Raw genomic sequence first — 19,756 nt, 5'->3', positions numbered from 1 at the left:
TAAACAGTAATTCACCTCTTCCAACAGTTATGTTCTGTAATTGAAAACAAATAATAATCCAGCACATTTCAGTACATTTCCCAAATAATTCTGGATGACTGCAAAGACATTTATTATAACATCTTAAATACTGCATCCCTGTCCTGGGATTTTTGCAGTGTTCACAGCAGGATGAAGATTTATAGCAGGCAGAAAGGAAAGCAGAAGTACCCTGCCTACTGCTTTATCCCTTAAATCATATGCATCATGGCACATGGATATGGTGTAAATTATTTATTAGGCAATGCACAGTATTTTCAGGGAGAGTAGAATGGGGCTTGGCTTTTTGCTGTTGATAGCAGAGAATTAAGATGCCAGAGCCAAGGAATAATCCAAGGCAAAATCCCAAACACCTTGACCCCGATGACACGGTGCGGCCTTGGGGCAGGCTGCAAGGGAAGGGCAGGCTGTGGTTGCATTTCCATCAGCCTCAACACTGCCAATTTCAGAGTACCATAAATTAGAAACCCTACAGGCACTGCCCCGTTGGCTCACTGCAGACACCAAACCCAATGCCTGCTCCCACTCAAGCACCATTTCAACACTTCAGCAGAGGGGCCGAAGCACCCGGTGCTCCCCACCCCACTACCCCTTGCTGACCCAGGACTTGGCCACCTCAGGAACCCTCCAGGAGGGGGCTGGCAAAAGGGGGCTTTCAGAAGGGGTCTGCCAGAAGCTGTCCAGGCCCCAGCCGGTGGCAGCCCCCAGCCCACAGGACAACCGCTAAACCTTGGGTCCTGCTGAGGGCCGCCTCTGGGCCCACAGCCTGCCCAGAGTTGGCAGCTTGAGGCACTGCTCTGCCTCCCAAATCAAGTTTTCCCTTCCTAAATCCCACCAGATTCAGCCTCTCTTACAGAGGGGCATTTGGTTCAGGGCACAAAAACAAATCTCGTAAATGAGACAGTTGGAAGATCGGGAATAGGCAGCACATGTAAAACCAGAGCCTTATGGACATCGCGACCGCTGCTGCACAAGGTTGGAGGCCAGTCTATGGCCTGACCTTGATATTTACTAATGGAAGATTTCTGCTAATTCTGGCTGCCCTGGGGATTTCACCTCCCTACTGCCTCACTGGGTGTTTTTAAGTCAAGGCTCTGGTAAAGTCCCATCGTTGGAAAGGCTGGCCTAAATCAACATACACTTCAGCTACCAGCAGAGGAACTGGAAAAAAAAAGCATAGCAAAAGACTTAAAAATGAAAATATTGAATATTGCCCCCAAATTATGAGTATTTGGTATATGTGGAAAGAAAGCACACCCCTATTTAATAGCAATGCTAGAGTTTCCATTCTAACTCAACTGAAAGTGGATTATAACATAGTTGGGAGCTGCTGATTACAAATAAAACTCACCCAGATTCTTTCCCCTATCACAGCCCCTTTAGCAAAGGTTGGAAGCTATTGCTTCCAGATCCAGTTCAGCAGCACTCTGAGATAATGCTACAATTGGTTTTACTCTTAATTCATATGCACTCCAGCCTGAAAATCCCATTAGCCTTTCCTGGTTACTAATGTCGCCAGCAAAATTCAGGAAGACCCCGAGCAAGAAACACCTGATACAGTAAGTCATCCCAGAGACAATTGCAGCAAACTGTGTTGGCGTTCAGTGCTGTCGAGTGAAAGTTTCTGCACATTTTACAGTAAGGTGGATACGTCCAAGTTGCAGGTGAGTAATCCTTTGTTAAGACTGTTGATGTAAGGCATACAAACGAGACCAACTGTGATTCTGTTCGCGTGGTCTGAGGTGAGGCCACCACAGGTCCTGTGTGGAACCCGCTCCCATACAAGGGGCAGCAGAGGCCATAAAGACACCTGCAGCGTCAGGCCGCGAAGGCACAGATCTGCCAGAGGCCTCTGCCTTGCAGGACTCAATAAACAGATGGCGTACCTCTTCGCACAGAACAACCGTAGGGAAGAAACATTCATCTCAGCTGCCAACTTAAAGCTTTCCTCATTGCTATGAAAACATAAAGATGGTTTGGAAACAAAACAGAACCTCAAAATGTATTGTTTTAACTTGTAAAATAGCTCAGTTTGTCCTGTGTGAGCATAGAGGACCACTTACCCAAATAGAATCGTAGCCTTTGTTATTGAGAACCCTGGAAAAAATTGGGCCATATTCTCACCAGTATCACTGATTTTCTGGGTCATTTAGGAAACCAAATGGCCTATTTTACTCAATTAATACAAACATGTTGCATAATCCATAGAACAAGAAAAGAAACAACTAGTTCACTTTCTTCCCCAATACTCTGAAAATGCCGTCAAAACAGTTTTCATCCCTTTGATCAAAGAACACTTCATAAGGTTCATTGTGGAATCCTCACCTACTTTCTTCACATCTGAAATAGCTTTTCAAATCAACATGAAGGGGCTGATGATTGCTTAAAATATACAGTTAGGTAGATGTCATGTCACTCAGAGAAATCCTGAAGGGTGTCAGTTCTCATCGTTCTGGCTTTCTCATCTCTAAAATGTAGAGCTGCTGTTTGACTTGCTCTACCAGTGTCTGCATGTATATTCTGACCTTACGCTACCTCTAAAGCCTCTCTTTTTGTGCATGAGAATCCTTAGCCTCATTTTTCACCACACAGCTTTCAGACAGATAGCGAGCTATTCACACCCCAATTTTAGAGCGCTTCACAGTGCTAGAAGCGGATTTGCTGGTCTGGTTCAATCCATTTCATTTTGCACAATTTCCAGGCAACAACCTTATATCCTGAACTGAACTATAGGATATTTCAGTAATAAAGCAGCCTGCTGCCATAAAGTATTTAAAGACATTCAGTGTCATTTAACAAGGAAATATTTAGCCAACCTACTACTATTAAAGTAATGCTCAAATTGCCATCTGGAAGACCCAGATTCAAAAATCAGTCTCTGGATCCCGGGCTCAGCTCACGAAGGCCGAATACATTGTGAAGAAGATGCAATTAGTCTCCAGGGAAGGGCTTCTGCAGATTGTCATTGGCTATGCAGAATGCAGCACACTTGCTCGTGTGGATAAAAATAACATATTGAAATGGCAGCTGCTCCGCAAAGGAAAAGGATTCGCGCAGGGGTAAAAATATACATTAGAACGAGGAAAAAATGGTAAAACACCTATCATAAGTGCTAAATGGTAATATTGAGTATAGTACATCAATGGTAATTAATATTTATCTTCGAACCTCAAGCAGGAAACACTATTTCATATAGCAAGACAACACAAGACCATAATTATTAGGCTCCTAAATAAGCCCAAGGCCAGGACAGCTAATCACCTCAGTCAAGAGGTACACACTGTGAATGGAATTTTTAAGAATTTCTACTTGTAATTTTTACGTTATCCCAAACCTGCTACTCTGAACATAGCAATTAAAGATAAAAAGGATTTCTTTAAAGGTCTAAAAGCCAGCGGATTTCAAACTGTGACCTTGTCCACACTCTTGTTTTGAAGGTGTATTTTAACACAGTACCTTTTTCTCTTGAAGTCCACTACAGCACGAAAGGGATGCTGTTAGTGCTATATACTAAACTCATATTAAGTCAATATTAAAGCCTCTCAAGGACTTGGAAGATAGCAGTGAGACCTATTAGATCATCTAAATTATTTCCATGCCATTCTGAGATTGCTCTCTACAGCATGCTTTATTAGTGTCTTGCCCAGGCTATTTTTAAAGTCTCAAACCCAGCAGCTTTTCCCTTATGAGAGTAGCCAACTTCAGTTTAAAAGCATTATATGCACAGATTAACCTAGTTAAAACACAGAACAAAAAACTTCATATGAATCTGCTTATCTAACTGCAGGTGTTTGAAATGGAAAGTAAGATTTTGAACTGACAGTACTAATTTGTGATATTTTAAGAGTTTTAGATCCAAAGTTTCAAAAGATTCCTTTCAATCAGTTTAAATAAAGGTGATGCAAGACAAAGAGAGAAAACAGAATAGACAGAATCTGTTAAGATATAATCCTACACCAACTGATGTTGATGGGAAAAAAAGGCGACACAAAAGGTTTGTGGTCACACGAGCCCTTCTTCAGACGTGACTTGAAATATGTTTTGTACCAGCAAGTTTCAACTTTTTTCCCAGCTGTATCAGTTGGTTTAACTAAAGGTATTTCTTCTCCTTTCAAATCCTGCCTTACCTACAGAGGATCACTGCAGCATTACCACAACACAGGAGATGAGAGCTTGAATAAAGATCCATTCCTAACTGCATTACAGCAAATACGTTACTGCATTAAGTCTGCTATGCCAGATAAGCAGCAGTCCAGTTCAGCGTACTGCATGTTTCACCACATGCAAACTTAATGCTTTTGCTGAGGAGACCCTTGAAAAATGAAGAGACTTCTCAACAATGAAGTACTTCACGTAGGCACTTAAATTTTTCATCTTAGTGTTTTATAACAACTAAGCATGAAACAGAAAGATGTGTAAAGAACTCAAGAAACAATACCAATAACAAAACCAGACTGGTATCACTGTGTTCCCATCAGTACGACGCAATGCCCACGAAACCCGAGACAAAGCGCAGATGACTCTGCAGAGGGGATTAACAACCAAGCTCAAGCAGGAAATTAACGTCTATCAGAACTATGTGTTCTTTGCTGATACACTTACTCCATCATCCTTAAAACACTGAAAGCACTCAAAAAAATAAAAGATTGCAATTGCAAAGAATCTTTTCAAAGCATTTAATCTAAAAATCACACTACCCTGGTTTAGTTGCTGAATATAAATATGTATCAATCTGACTTTGTTAAATTCAAATTTAAAGGGAGATTTTATTTGTCACCTTGGGTTGCTACCTTGCTAGATTTGAGTAGCTAAAACCTTGGTTGGGCCTGTCCGACAGTTGAACAGAAAGTGTCAGAGCGAATCCCAGGTGCTGCAGTCAAGGAAGGGCACCTGACTTTTGGTTCAGTGCACAGTGCTGGGGCATAGGATAATGCCATTTCCAGGCAGATCATAAAACAGACAAAAGCCTTTACTACTTGTCATTAATGAAAGCCTGACCCCCAACCACATAAATAGGGATTATTTTTTTTTTTTTTTTAATTTTTAGTTCATCCAGCATTGCTTTCTGTACACATTGAGCTCCCCTTGTCATTTCCATAGCAAAGTATTTCTTGATATTTCTCATACTGGATTAATAATCAACCCTGTATTACTGCACAGTACTGGGGATGTGAAACGCAAACTGCATTTCAGACCAAAGAGAATGCAACAAACAAGTTATTGCCAATTAATCAAAGGTCAGTCTTCTGAGTAAGAGTCACTATTAGAACATGCCAGATTTCATTAACACCACAGGCCTTGATATCAAAAGAAATTTACTTTTAGAAACCACAAGTCCAGCTTTGTTTTTTAGTGGTCTCATGACTGGTAACAAAACTGAATCATTGGAGTACAAATGAGTAGAAATAAGAGTTTGACTACTTTCACTTACACAATTAACCCTCAAACTGATGTAGATTCCTCATTTTACAGAATAAGAAACTAAACTTCTGAATTTTAACCCATAAGTAGTTTCTACTCAGGTTTAGATAAGGATGTAGACATTACTTTGAGTATTTTGTAAGTTGAGGTATTTTCAAAGAAATACTACCTTTGCTAAAAAAAAAAAAAAAAGGTAAGTCCCAACTACAAGTCAGTTTAACATACCCCCTTTTCTTTCCCAATGTCAAAAAGAATTCTGAATTCAAGGTGGCAAAAATGAAAAGAAAGGCAAAGGGATTAAAAAGTCAGAAATGCTCGGTGTTCTCAAAATGATGTACTTAAAACTCACTCTTCCCCAGGACTGAAAGAACTATGACTTCAAGCAGGAAAGCACTACAAAGCAGAAAGTTATGTCTCACTGATCTGCTTAAGATCCTGAAGCTGATCATTTTTACAGGCTGCACACATTGTATCTATTAAAAACAACACTGGCAACTTACACAAAAGATCAGCTTATGTTTGTGTTTCGCATTGTTTTACATAAAGACAAAACACACTCCAGTGCTCATGTGCTGCAATCGCTTCATCTAGGGACAACTGCAAAAAGGAGGCCTATCCAAGCTGACCCACATGCACTCGGTGCACATTATAACTTTATTTTTCCTAACCAAAACTGAAGTTTCTTATCCTAAGTAAGCATGTCTTCCCAATTATTTACTGCAGGAAATAGTCTCTTGCTAAATTTACCTTTCAGTGAATCATTTTCAGCTCTCATTATGTCAATTAGTGAATTCTCCAGTGAATGCATGTCGAAAGTCCTTGTACGATCCTGCAAGCAAATAAAAACAAACACAGTTTAGGAAACACAGTGTTAAAAAAACAAAAACAACAACAAAAACTACCCAAAACATAAAAACTTCAGATTTTTTCGATATCACTACAGCAGACTTAAGCTAAAGCACATGCTTATATGCCCCTGAAGTCAAACACAAAAAAAAATAGAATATTCTGAATATAAATCCAATCCATATTTATCATAACCAATTATTTCTTTAATAAACCCCAATTCTATATTTATTTTTTTTTTTTTTGCTCTGCAGTTCAACTTTGTTAAAAAATAATTTAAGTTCACAGGTAGGAGGTGAAGATAGATCCTGGGAGAGAAAATTGCAAAGAGAAGTCATAAAACAGGCATTTCAGCCCGAACTAGAGAAAATCTGAATTCCAGAAACACATAGCTTTACCTTCACCTAAACTACTACCCCATAAAATTAAATAATCTATTTCTGCACAGTCAAATCAAATTCTGCATAATTATAAAGTATTTCACACAAGGAGTAGTGCCACCTAGTAAACCGGTCTACTTGACCAAGTTACCTCTGGTTTTTAATTCCCTGAATTCACAAGTTTGATATTCCAAGCATTACTCAAACTGAAGGCTTCAGAAAATATGAGGCAAGATGTCTAATGTGCCTAACCATTTCATTATATCAATCCATTTGAAGTGTATTTACCACATATTTCTTCATATTAACCAAAGACACAGATATGTCTCAGGTTTTCCCAACTAAAACAACACATTCTGCATCTCACAAATCTGATGTTATATTGACATAACACAAAATATCCTGGCACTGCATTTTAATTAGTAAATTCAGGATAACCAAACTTTGAAATCTTTACACTATCACCAAAGGTCGCTAACGGAAACAAAAAATCCCCCATTCACGGAATTATTCACTTATCCCTGTTATCCATTTATTTATTGATTTAGAGATTTGTAGAAACACTCTGCTGGAATTTTGTATGTTAATCAACCTCACATTTAATTTTCCTGAGTCCAAGGACTCCAATATTGTTTCCAAAGGTTTTATTTCATGCATCTTTTAAGAGATTCATCTCCAAACTGAAATCAAGCATGGAAAGTATCTGTTGACATAAGGAGGCAGGAGATTACAACATTATTTGGTCTAACCTGCTTCTCTGCAACTACCATTATTAATGCAGTGAAAATGCATTTCTTGTCCTTAACTCTAGCTGTGAAGCTGAAACTTCTCCAAAGCAAACAGATCCAGATTTGATCATGTTTCAAACTAGTGAATTCAGAAAGGGAATGCCCCTCTGATATACAGCTGAACACCACAATGCCCCTACTGCCAGTAATGGAGTGCTAAAGCAGTATCGATGGCAGTGCTGTGAGAGGCATTCTTTATATCAGACAACGATCAGTCACCTTGGACTTTAACCACTTAATACTATTTTAAGAGCAGGAATCCACTAGCTAGTAGAGTCCTGATCCATTTTCAAATTTGTAAGTTACATTCCAACTGCTAAAAAATCCTGTTTTCTAACTAAATTTTCGGACAGTTTTCCTTTCCTTGGAACAGCGTATTACTGACGCAGGACTGGCGAAGTATTTCTACCCGGATGTGCTGAATTTCAAACAGCATCAGAAAGATCAGAGTTGGGAACCATTTGCTTGATTAGTCTAGACCAAAATTAAATTTGCTATGAAAAGCATAGCGTGGCCCTGTCTCCCCACAGCGCTTATTTCCTTGGTCATCTACATTACATTGATGCATCTTAGAGAAACTATTGCAAGCATTTGGATTCTTTAGTTTCACAAGTTTCCTACTGGTTTCTTAGTAATATGGCGATATTCTGGTAATATTTAGTTTATTGTTTTGGTTTATACATTACTAGTTCTGGAATATTTCAAACTTCAGTTACACTAAAATACCTGAGGAGAAGTGGGTCCTGTGGTCTGCATGCTGGACCCACTGGGATCCAGCAGCTGTATAACTGGGGAATGGATACTGGAAGAGTCTCTACATTTTCAGCAGTCTTCCTAAAGTGACAAAAATAGCCTAAGACACAGATGAGAACATTTTCTGAAAACCCAACATGCTTCAGAAGGTCCTCTTTTGCTTCCTTTCTGCTATTCTGCCTTTCATATTGCCTTGTGTTCCTTTGTGTGGAATTAACTTCATCTCCAACCTACGAACAGCTGTAAAATTCTTACGGGGTGCAGAAACTGAGCAGTCTCAGGTCTCTGCTGAATTTGTGGCACTTAGCATTTCAGTTGTCTGAGAGAAACAAAGGGTAAAACCAAAGCCAAATGACTTCTGATGTACTGTGCTGCACTGCATGAGCCCTAAGACAGTCTCCGGTCTCTAAAATATCTGTTATGCTGGATTGAGCTATAGTAACAAACAGAGGGTTTTGCTGCAGTAGGTAGTATTTAACATTGAGAACAGAGCTTAAACATTTGAGGAGGAAAAAGTAAAATGGAATTGAAGTGGTTAGCTGATAGGAACACCATATTCTCCAATGGAAGCAGCGTGGTGAGGAGGTTACAGTTTTCCCCTTTTAGCATAAAGTCCATACGCTTCTAACCATACTGCAGACACTTTAAAACATTGCGCTGTGCACCAACACAAAGATTAACTGGTTGTATTCCTACCTGCAGCCATTAACAATGACATAAAAAGAGGGACTGGCTAGGGAACACGCCTGAAATATGGCCTGCATTCAAATTCCCCCTCTCCAGTGGTCCCAGCAACCTGTCACAGTAACCAACAAAGCTGTCACAGGCTAGAGCGCTCTTGAGATGCTGATCCAGTACTATTTTGTGGGAAGATGAGTCTCATTCCTCAGCTGTTTGAAACAGTTTGCTCCTCCGTGTCTCCACCCATTCATTAGATAGCAAACCACATTAAACACAACACTAGGAACCACTATGAACTGTTAAACTGAGTTTGGGTATGTTCCTGAAATGAATGCAGTGCTCCACCTCTCTGGGAATGCAGAGTAATTTCAAGAACTTGGCATATAAGTAAACCTGTACACATCTATCCCATGAAAATATGTCTCACTTATAAATGACCTAAATAAAAACTAGCCGAAATGAAATCAGCAGTTTGCACACTTCTTATTATAAAAGAACTCCACGAATCTTATTATAAAAGAACTCCACTAATTTAGCTGACTACCTACCAAGCTACTGAAAGGATCCATGCTACTAGGGAAAGTCAGCATTGGTAGTATTTTTTTAGATTTTTTGTAAAATTTAAATACATTTTATTCTGAGACTGCTTTGAAAATAGTAGTGTGAGTTTTGCCAATCTTAATTTCCAAGATGATCAGCACATTCTATCAGTATTTACACATATATCAAAATACACATGTAACTTACACACAATATATCTAAGGGCTGAATATATTTAAGGACTGAAGCCATGTTAGCGGTGGTGGCTGTACTACTGGATACATGTATAACTCTGCATTTAATTCCATGACATCAAAAAGCTGCAACAATCAAAATATTGATCACTGGCTGGTATCTAAATCTGGGAAAGAGCTATTCTCAGATACACATTAATTACAAGTTATAAAGCAAGTGAGTCACGCTGTGCTCAGTAGAAAAAAGTGATGTTTTCTTCAAGATACTTCTTGTAAAGAAAATTAATAACAGTGTAATGATGTTTTTAATGGATTGATTCACAAAGTCACAATGCTTTCCTTGGAGATGGACTGCTTACTGTACTCTTATTTACTTACTTATTTGTAAGGAAAAGATATAGGGATAATGACTACCCTCGAAGAAAGCAAAGTATATAAACTCTTGTAACAAAGTAAGTTAACTACAATCTGATGTTATTTACACAGATTGATCACAAAACCTTAGCTTTGCAACAGTGTGTTTTACTATATCTAAAAGTTTGTTTTATCAGAGAGCTCAACGGGCACTCACATTTACCCTTGGGAAACTGGAAGAGAGGTAGACAGACATCAGGTTGAATGCAAGACCAAGAAAAAAAAATAAGCTGCAGTCTTAATACATGACTACATTTAAAATGTCATCCAATATTTTACAAGACATTCATTAAATATCATTTTGAAAAAAGTGGCATTGTTTTCACAAAATATACGAGGTGGCAGCTAGCAGATCTGGTTAAGGGAGAGCATCAAAATGGTCAATATTCTACAGCAGCAAACATGCCAATTTTGAACTAAACCCTGTCCAACTTTGTCTACAGAAAAATCAAAAATATCCTGATTCTTCCAGTGGCAGGAAACCATTTATAACTAGTAGAGTGCTCATAACAATGCAATCTCCTTGTTAAAGCACAGTCAGTAGAACCCAGGACTTCAGAGCCACAACTCCATCATGGGATTCATGCAGTATGGGCAAACCACTCCACCTCTCTGACCACAAGCTATTCCCCACCGACATCCAGACACGTTATTTTACCTTTAGAGGTCTTGTGAAAAATGGAGCCACTTGTAAATAGGAATTTTAATTGCTATTCCATTTATATTTTTCAAAGTTCAAAGACATTTTGTTCCAAAAAAAAGTCATGTGGTAGCAAGCATGTACAAGTGTATAGGATGTGCTGCTATAAAAAAGATATTAAAAATGATTTTTGATGAACAGAAAAATCATGCTTGACACTCAGAAATCCCATACCTGAGGTCTCCTATACATCAGAAAAAAACATAGGTCTAAATTTAGTAATTAAAGTGCAGACCCATTGTATTTAATCTGCACCCACGGCACTATCATCACCTGAACAATTAATATTCAAGAAGTTCAGAGTTTCTATTGAGTGTTTCCCAAGATGAGCCCACCAGTGCTAAAACCCCAAACTGCACACAAAGTAAAGCCTGGCGAGGTATGAGCACCTGCTGGTAGCTGAGGCTGTACCTAATCTTAGGAAATCTGGTTTCTCTGAAGACTGAAGAATCAATAATAACACAAAGTCTGCCACCGAGTTAGGCAATTTATTGAAGGTGATTAAGCAGGATTTACGAAGCAGGTGTAATTAGAAAACTGGGGCTTGCTTTATTTATTTAAATCTTTGTCAAATCAGAATACTTGTGAAAAGTAGAAAACTGACAGCTGCATTTGCTACCCTTATTATAGCCCAGGCAGCCTGAAACTTTTGGAAACCTCGTACCCATTTCCCACAATTAAAGAGCCTGATGTCTCAGGCAAAGTACAGCGTGCTGGGAGAGGTACATTGCAGGCACTAACAGCAGTTTGACATCTTTCTATTAATTGCAAAGCAAATTTGGACTTGATTATACTTCTGGGTAGGCTTCTCCTCCTTCCCACCGCCTTGCAAAGGCCCTGTTCCAGCTTCCCATCCAGTCTGCAGTGAATTAAAGGCTTGGAGTAAACAGGTTTTTCCTGAAAGGATGTTGCTGGATGCTGCCCTGAGCATCTCTTAGAGCTTCACCGGGGAACAATATGAAAAAGCTGGAAAAGTTAAGTGGCGGATGGATGACACAGGAGCTTTTTTGGGAGGGAGCACTTCTGCTTTTGTCAAACTTGAAGTTTTTTTTAAGTGTTAGAAATTACAGACCTCCATAAAAATTTCCAGTAACATGCCTGATTCTATTTTAGCCACATATTAAGTTTTTTTCATGTACCTTCTATAAATTATGTTCTACAGTATCTTGTGTTCTCGGTCTTTGTGCTGGGCTGCTAAGTATGCAATTCATTTTCAAAGCAAAATGCTTAATAAGAGTACTCCTTTTAATCTTTGGAAAATACAAACATAATTCAAATAGCTTTTCACAAAAGCTCCCTTTAAAAAGAAACCCTGAGGTCAAAAACACACAGGAGGGCCAAAGCCGGCGTATTAACGTCAGTAGTAAGTTTATAAAACAAGAACAGTGTTAACTTCCACAGTACTTAACTTGTGCATGTCATACCACATTAGAGTGCTCCTCATTCCACAGGCCAATAGCTGTGGGGAACAGCACACAAAACACTAATTACTGCACAGCTGATGGAGTCATAGAAAAAAGGGGTGAACAGACATTTAAAAACCCAGCTTCGAGTATTTACTCTAAAATGATAGCTTGAAATTTCTCAGCACGGTTGCTGCGGCTAGAAAGGAGAAGAAAAGCCTGCAAAACTTTCTGCAAAAGCAGCAGCCTCACTTTCTGCAACCAGCCCTATGGAAAGGCTCTTCAGCAACAAAGAACAGATATTAAAATAAAAAGGCATGGTAAAGAAATTTCCTTGCAAAATTCTTCCAAGAGGAAAGCTTGGCAAATGCACTCAAGAGGGCTTTTTTTTAATTCCAAATTCCTGGGAATTTGTTTGTTTTAACATGCTTATTAAATCAGCCCATTTCTATGGGCAAACAAATCATGACGTATAGCTCAGAATTAAAACACAGTCTGTAATCATGGATGTGTTTTCTCAAACCTTCCATATCTGCCTGAGGGAGAGAAAGTCCCTCTGGCACAGCCCCTCGGTGGATTTGGAAGGGGTTATATACCTGGAAGCTAGCCACTGAAGAAGAAAGGAAAAAACATTTTTGAACAAGTGGATATAATGAACTGCTCTCCAGTACAAAATTCTTTGAAATGAGCAGTTATTGTCAAGCCTGATTCCAGGAAGAAACGCAAATTATTTTGAATTATTTTTACAGAAAGCTGAACACTATTGCTTAATCTGCTAGTGCCTTCAAAAGACCGATTTAAAAAACAGCACCACACATGTGAAGATGAGATCTGGAAACCTGGAAATGCCTATCAAAGCAAGATTTATGCATTGCATAACAGGCAGGATGTTCCACTCTCATGAGGAAGTGCAAGTACATAGCAAAAGGAAAGCCAAAACAATCTTGAGGGCAACGCTGCAGTAAAATGCAATTACTGAACACTCAGTTTGCCAGTGCTGCAAGGAGGGAATAGAGGGAATAATTTTAAAAATCTGTAGCTTTGTAAGATGTAACAGTCACAGTCAAGATATTTCCTTTTATTAACTCCCAGGGAAGGCTGTTGTATCCAAAAACACATTATTATTTTTTTTAATTTTTATTCAGGAACCATTCTTTCATTTGGAGACCATTTCCTTTTAAAATGAATACACAAAGAACAATGGCTTTTCTCTTTTCAAAATATCTTTGAAGGGGGAAGGCTGCCCAGTGAGTGGTTAAAACACAGTATCGAAACTTAATTTCATTAACAGATTTGGTAATAGTCTTCCCTGACCTCGCCTCAAGTTCCATCTCTGCAACGTGAGGATCCTACCGACGTGCTGCTTCTGAAGTGTTACGAGACCGAATTCCAAATGAAAAATAGTGGTGACAAACACCACAATGTTTTGCATGAAGCTCTCAAATACCAGCCAGGCCACCACCAAATTGTAAGATTATCAAGCATCTCAAGGCAGCATTTTCCTTTTATCTGCACCGTTTGGAATGCCCATTTCATCTCAAGCGTCCCAGGGCCAGGGGCAGAAGTATTTGAAGTGAGCAGCAGCTCCCATTAGTGGCTCATGGGGACATTATGCAATGTTGTCCTCTCCAAAGAGGAAATTAGCACTTACGCTTGGTTACCCTAAGATTTCCATCAAAACACAGACTTCTGTTTCACCAGGCTTTAGAGTAAAGATAACCTTTGGGGGAAAAAAGAAAAAGAAGCGATCCCCAAATATCTGCAATTACTGGTTTACATCTTGCTTTATAAAGGTACTAATTTTCACTAGACTGCTGCAACACTTGTTAATGATTTAAGCAGCAAAACATAAATATTGCATGAAAGGGATAGTTGTATCAAATTACCCCATTATGTTGCTGCAGCAAAGACAGCTTTCAGTTATTTCCTAAATAGGAATCTAAGAAGATTCCAGTAACAAAATAGCCTTGTCCAGCACATGATTGCATCAAGGAGGATAGTGCATGTAATATATACATATATATGCATAAACACAAAAATACAATAAGCAAAACTCCTTATTTCTGCTTTGAATCAGTAATATAATCAGCATAATCAAGAAAAAAATAAAAAATACATCAATGGTCAAATTTTACATCATTTGTTTCCAGTGATTCAAAAATCCAGTATGCTTTCCAAATACAAAGGACCAAGTAACCAAAGGAGATTTAAAAAAAAAAAAAAAAAAAAAAAAGTTATAAATAGCAGTCATCCAAGATGGCTTCAAAATTAATCAGCATCTTTCTAGGTCTGCAGTGCTGAAGTCCTGTTTTGCTGCCCTGCCCTTTTCTTCACAGAAGTGATAGTAACAGACTGGAAAGCACTTCACTCCAACACTTTCCTTTTCTTGGCATGAAGAAGTGTCAGACTTGGTCTTGACATGTACAGCTTCATCTCAGCGTTTAAGTAAACAGATACCAACATGCTACACAAAAATTATTTCTTTACCACGACCAAAATAAGCGTGTCTGATATTTTATGTTTGGAACACAACCCAAAAGCCAAGGTTGACGTTGTCGATTTCCTCAAATTTCCTTGATATCGGACCAAGCACGTTTCTATTGGAGCACATACATTTGGGCCTTACACACAGCAGCAAGAACATGCTCGATCTCATTCTGTCACTCTGTACATCAGCTACGTGTCAGGGTACAGAATGAATTAAACTGCGAGCCAAGTATTGCTGCAGTGAGGCTGAAAAAAGACTGACTCCAGCTGTGTCCCTTTTTCGACTGGTTTCAGTGAATAAATTCAGTTTGCTGGACACAGGTTCGTTATATTAATTAGAAATCCCCATATTAACATCAATTATGCGATGCATTGTGAATTTGCATGGGCTCTACCTGATACCAAACCAGCTAGCAGCTCTGCAGTAGGAAAAAAAGGTCTCTAATGGAAAGTTAGTGCCAGCAGCTGCCCTGATGTCTGAAGGCTGCATATGCTGGCCCTGCAAACCCAGCAGAAACTGAACAGGTTACACTCAGGAGAACTAAACCTTTCCTACGTCCGAATCCACCGTGCCATTCTTACACATATTTATATTTCTCTAGGGTGGTTGATAACATGAGGCATATTGCACAGTTCTTATCTCCTGATCTCTCAAATTATTTTAAAGTAGGTCACCCTGCTTCTTACACCATGGCTAGAAATACTGCAGTCATTTTGAAATTTTCACTTTTGCCCTCATTTGAAGATGTTTAAAAAAAAAACACTAAATGTCAAAGAATTCTTGGGCTTATGAATCCACATTAAAGGACTTCACAAAAGTCATACACACACACACAAAAAAAGTTTTAACTAATGGTCAGGTGAAGAGTTTTAATTTTTACTGCCAGTGAGGATCAGCAGTATACAGTTCTTTTCAGATTCCTAAAAAGTTAGCCTAGAAGGAGAGAGCAAAATGTCAGACAAGCTATCCCCTATCAGGATGAGGCCATGTGAAAACACAGGAGACCACCATCTGACATTCGTCCAGATCTATTTCTGGTTGTGATTTAATGGCCTGTACCCAGAATTTGCTGCCATCGCTACGGAAAGCAAAATGTTTTGATTACCACCATATAAAAAAAAAAAAAGAAAAAAAACAGTTTCCAAAAAATGCTACAAAAATTCTGTTGCACTACAAGTCCATATGGTACTGCAAAGCAAAATACAATCGCTTAATACTTTTCTCAGATGTGGTGGGTTTTCAAATACTTCAGAAGGCCTCAGATCTCTCACACTTCATCAGGCAGCACTTTTTTCCTTATTCCTTTTTGTAGGTGTACTTGCTACTTGCAACTACATTTGTTCTTTGGTTATTTCTTCGTGTGAATAAATATTAAGCTGAAAGAAACGGGCTAATTATAGATGCCTGGTGGGATATAGATATTTATATGACCACTGCTGTTAAAAAAAAAAAACAACAACCAAGAAACACATGATTCACAGCTCTGAGTGTAATTACTATGACATTTCAAGTTAGCCGTGTGGCTTTTTTTAGTTGCAAACACAGAAGTCATACAATCACACCGTGCCTTCAAATCCCCATCCCACCCCTCTATGGCATTTTAATGCACTCCTGTTACTTTTATTATGGATATAACAGAGAATACTCACCTGAAAAGGAAAAATGTTGTCAGCTCTATTCAGGCTGTCTTCCATCCACGATTTCGGAGCAAAGGTTGAGCTGGGTCGAGCATATTTCTGCAACTGGATATGATTACTTGCAAAATTCTTCTTTAAGGGCGAGATGGAGTTCAGGGGCGTTATCCCTCCGTTCAGTCCCCGGCGGTGGTCTCGACCTTGGGACCCACCCCACCCACCATATCCACCGCCCCCGGGGCTCCATGAAGATGGTGTCGGCGATGGGCTTTGGTAGCTGCTCCATGGAGAAGGCGGCTTGTTTAGATTATTAGCCAAATGAGGCAACTGATTAAAAGCAGCATTTCTGTGTGTAAATGGAGGCGGATGAGGGCTTGCAGGAGACCTCCTCTGTTGCTGATGCTGATTGTGATGATGTTGAAAATGGGGGTGATGAGGGTGGTGCTGAGAGAGGGGTCCGATTTGAGGGGAAAAGCTACCACCAAAGCCAGGGCTGACGTGATGTGGAAAATTCTGAAACAGCAGAGCACCATTATTAGCCGAGGCAGTAGGGACCCCTCCCTGGTGAAAAAAACTTGCATCTTCATTGATTATTGTAGAGGAAGAAGGAGCGATAGCTGCAGACCAGTTACTAAAACCAGTCAGAGAAGATGCAGTGGATGTCAAGGGCTGTGTCGAAGTGCCTAGCCCCGAAGCCTCTTGATAATCAAATCCTGTTAACACCGGCGACTCTATTCTTATTTTCTCCTTTCCATTGCCGTTCTCCGAAGAATTATCACCCTGATTTTCTTCAGTTTTAGCTTTCTCAGGTTCAGAGAGCATGCCTGCTTCCTGACTTTGACTAGGGGAAAGCTGCTGTTTTTCTAGGGACTCTTGCTTTTCCTGTTGCTGAGTTTTAGATTTTTCTGACCCCAGAATCTCATCCTGAATATTATGGGCAGCTGGAGCAGGAAAGAGCCAAGCTGACCCAGCACTACTGCCATTGGCAGCTGTGTTATTATTTATAAAAGCAGCAGGGCTGGGGGTTGCATTTTGATGATGGTGTGGAGGCTGCAGATGTGGATGAAATCTGACTGGAAAAGCTGACTTATTTCCAGTGTTGTTTTGCACTAACACTCCAAACCCGTAATCCCCCATTTATTATATTTAGGGTTTGAATCCTCTGTGTAAGAACAAGTCAATGTTTAGTGTTTACCTCTTCCTCTTCCGAGGAGAGATTATTAAGTATCCTGGTTTTAGCTAGATATTCCAGTTTCTCCCTCCACGCTATTTATTTCAGATTTGGATATAGATTTCTGTTTCTGCAAAAGATAGATTTCTTCAACTATTTAAATGTGTCAATTGGTGCCCGTTTCCTCCCTTCAGCCAGGAGAAAGGGAAAAATAAATCTTTGGTTCACAAAATAAGAGGTTTCCTTTTTCTAAACGAAACGCACAGCAATGAGAGAAAAAGCTTCTGGGGAATAAGGATAAAGAGATTCTAACTATCCTGTTTTTTTCCTCCTCAGCAGCCTTGACTCGCCCATAAATGAGTTAAGAGGAAAAAAAATATACAATGACGTCTGGTCCCCCGACCCCTTGGCAGCAAAAAAATAGATTTAAATCTGGAATAATTTAATACATCTCTATAATCTAATATATATTTGTCCTGTTCAAAAAGAGTCTTTGCTGTGGGTAAGAAAAAAATTTACCTCAGGATTTCAGCATTCAGAGGGGTGAAAAAGAGGCGTGAGTTGCAGAGGAGGCTTTTTACCGTGCTGCTGTGTTTAACCTATTATGTGTAGCAATAATATACACTCTGTGTGTGTGTGTGCGTGTGGTTGTTTAGAAGGGGTAAGATCTTATCTCAGGAAATTAGTATTCTGTGTGTGTTGGGTGGGGAGTGAGTTGTGCAGGAGAAGGGTGGATTCTTGATGCTGCTCCTTTTGGGCTGGGTTTCTGAGCTCGCCAGACTCGCTTCTTATTTATGATCCAATATTTGCGTGTCCTTCACATGAGCCCTGGCCGTCCGCGGAGGAAGATTTTCATCTCAGAAATCAGCATTCAGCGTTCGGGAAAAGGGAAGGGAGGGGACAGCGAGCTGTGCGGGAGGAAGGGGAAGGCGATTTTCTTTGCTCTCTCTCTCTGCAGCTGGGAGGGTGCTCCTGGTGCCGGATCTGTGGGTTCCCTCTGGGCAGGCTGGATGTGCGTGGACGTGGTGATTTTTTATTTTTTTTCCCCCCTTCAGGGTCTCCTCATCCAGCCGGGCAGGCTGGGCTGGGTGCAGGCAGGCTGGGCTCTCCAGGCCCCGGCTCACTGTGGGGTTCCCCCCGCGGTGTCCCCCCCCACCCTCACGAGTGTCCTGCAGTGGGGGTAGCTTTTTTTTTTTTTTTTTTTTTTTTTTTCCCTCCTTTTTTCCTTTTTGTTTCTTTTACCTCAGCAGAGGAGCAGCCTCCGGCGAGGAGGGGAAGGTGCAGGCGGCGGGGGGCCGGGCTCCTCTCTCCCCCATGGAAGGCGTTTAAGCGGCTCTCCCGCAGATCTCAGGGCAAGGGGCTCGGCCGCCGGCTTTCTCGGGGAGCGGAGGAGGCGGCGGTGGCGGCTCCTGGGAGCAGTCCTTCCCCTGCTGAGCGTCTTCTGGGCTCCAGGCGGGCTTCCTTCCCCCTCATGTAAACCAGCCGGGCTCCGGGCGGGGGGACGCTGCCTCCTGAGGGTGAGGGGGGGGAAGGCGACGGCAGCAGGGCAGCGCCCCACGCACCCACAGCAGCGCTCCAGCAGCCGGCGAGCCTGGCCGCGACGGGTCCCGGGCTGCCGCTCGCCTCGCCGTGCTGCTTATTATGATTATGATTATTTTTTTTTTTCTCTCTCTCCTCAAACCCCCTCTCCTCCCCTTTTTCTCCTTCCCTTCCCCTCCCTCCCCCCCCCCCAGCCGCTTCCTGCCTCGGTGCCGCAGCCGGTGCCTCCCTCCTTCCTCCTTCCTTTCTCCTCCTCTTTTCTCCTTCTTCTCCTTCTTCTTCTCGTTCTCCTGCCGCCGCCGCCGCTCCCCGCCCGGCCGCCGCCGAGCCCGGTCTCCTCAGGAGCGAGCCGCCGCACGAAATGACAACCAGCTGGAGGAGGCACCGCGCCACTTCCGCTCCGCCGCCGGGCGCTGCCCCCGCCCCGCCCCGACCCCGCCTCCCCGCCCCGACCCCGCCCCTCCCCGGCTTCGCGCCGCCATTTTGGGTAAGGGCGCTGCCCCCTCCCCTCTCCCCTCTCCCCTCGATCTCCGCCCACTGCCGCGGCGCGAGCAGCCATCTTTGTTGCGGGCGGGTTGAGGCGGTGGGTGGTGGCGCGGCGGCCATCTTGGGCTGAGCGAGGTTGCCGTGCCCGTGCGGCCATCTTTGTGGAGGGCACGGTGTCCTCTCTGCTGCAGGACTGGAGCAGAGAGGGCCCGGTCGGGCCATTCTGATATCCGCTGACGCTGCTTCCTCCTCTGTTATCGCGTCTAATATCTAAGCATT

The 19,756-nt window shown here is 41.4% G+C and overlaps 1 protein-coding gene across 6 annotated transcripts in view; it reads right to left on the bottom strand.

Annotated features, from left to right (window-relative positions):
* CPEB4 (cytoplasmic polyadenylation element binding protein 4) overlaps positions 1–19,146 on the bottom strand; it is a 43,210-nt gene extending 24,064 nt beyond the window's left edge. For all 6 annotated transcript variants that reach the window (XR_014618853.1, XR_014618854.1, XR_014618855.1 and 3 more), the window contains exons 1-2: positions 16,297–19,146; positions 6,208–6,289 (exon numbers count right to left, since the gene is read on the bottom strand). Coding sequence is in view for 1 of the 6 variants with exons in the window: in XM_084295378.1 (XP_084151504.1) it covers positions 6,208–6,289; positions 16,297–17,418 (1,204 nt within the window). In the remaining 5 variants the exon portion in view is untranslated. The remainder of the gene's footprint in view (positions 1–6,207; positions 6,290–16,296) is intronic.
* Between the last annotated feature and the right edge of the window lie 610 nt (positions 19,147–19,756).

Source organism: Netta rufina (assembly GCF_964035555.1).
Source record: "Netta rufina genome assembly, chromosome: 14".
Classification (NCBI taxonomy): domain Eukaryota; kingdom Metazoa; phylum Chordata; class Aves; order Anseriformes; family Anatidae; genus Netta; species Netta rufina.
This window is presented reverse-complemented; position numbering and strand designations above follow the sequence as displayed.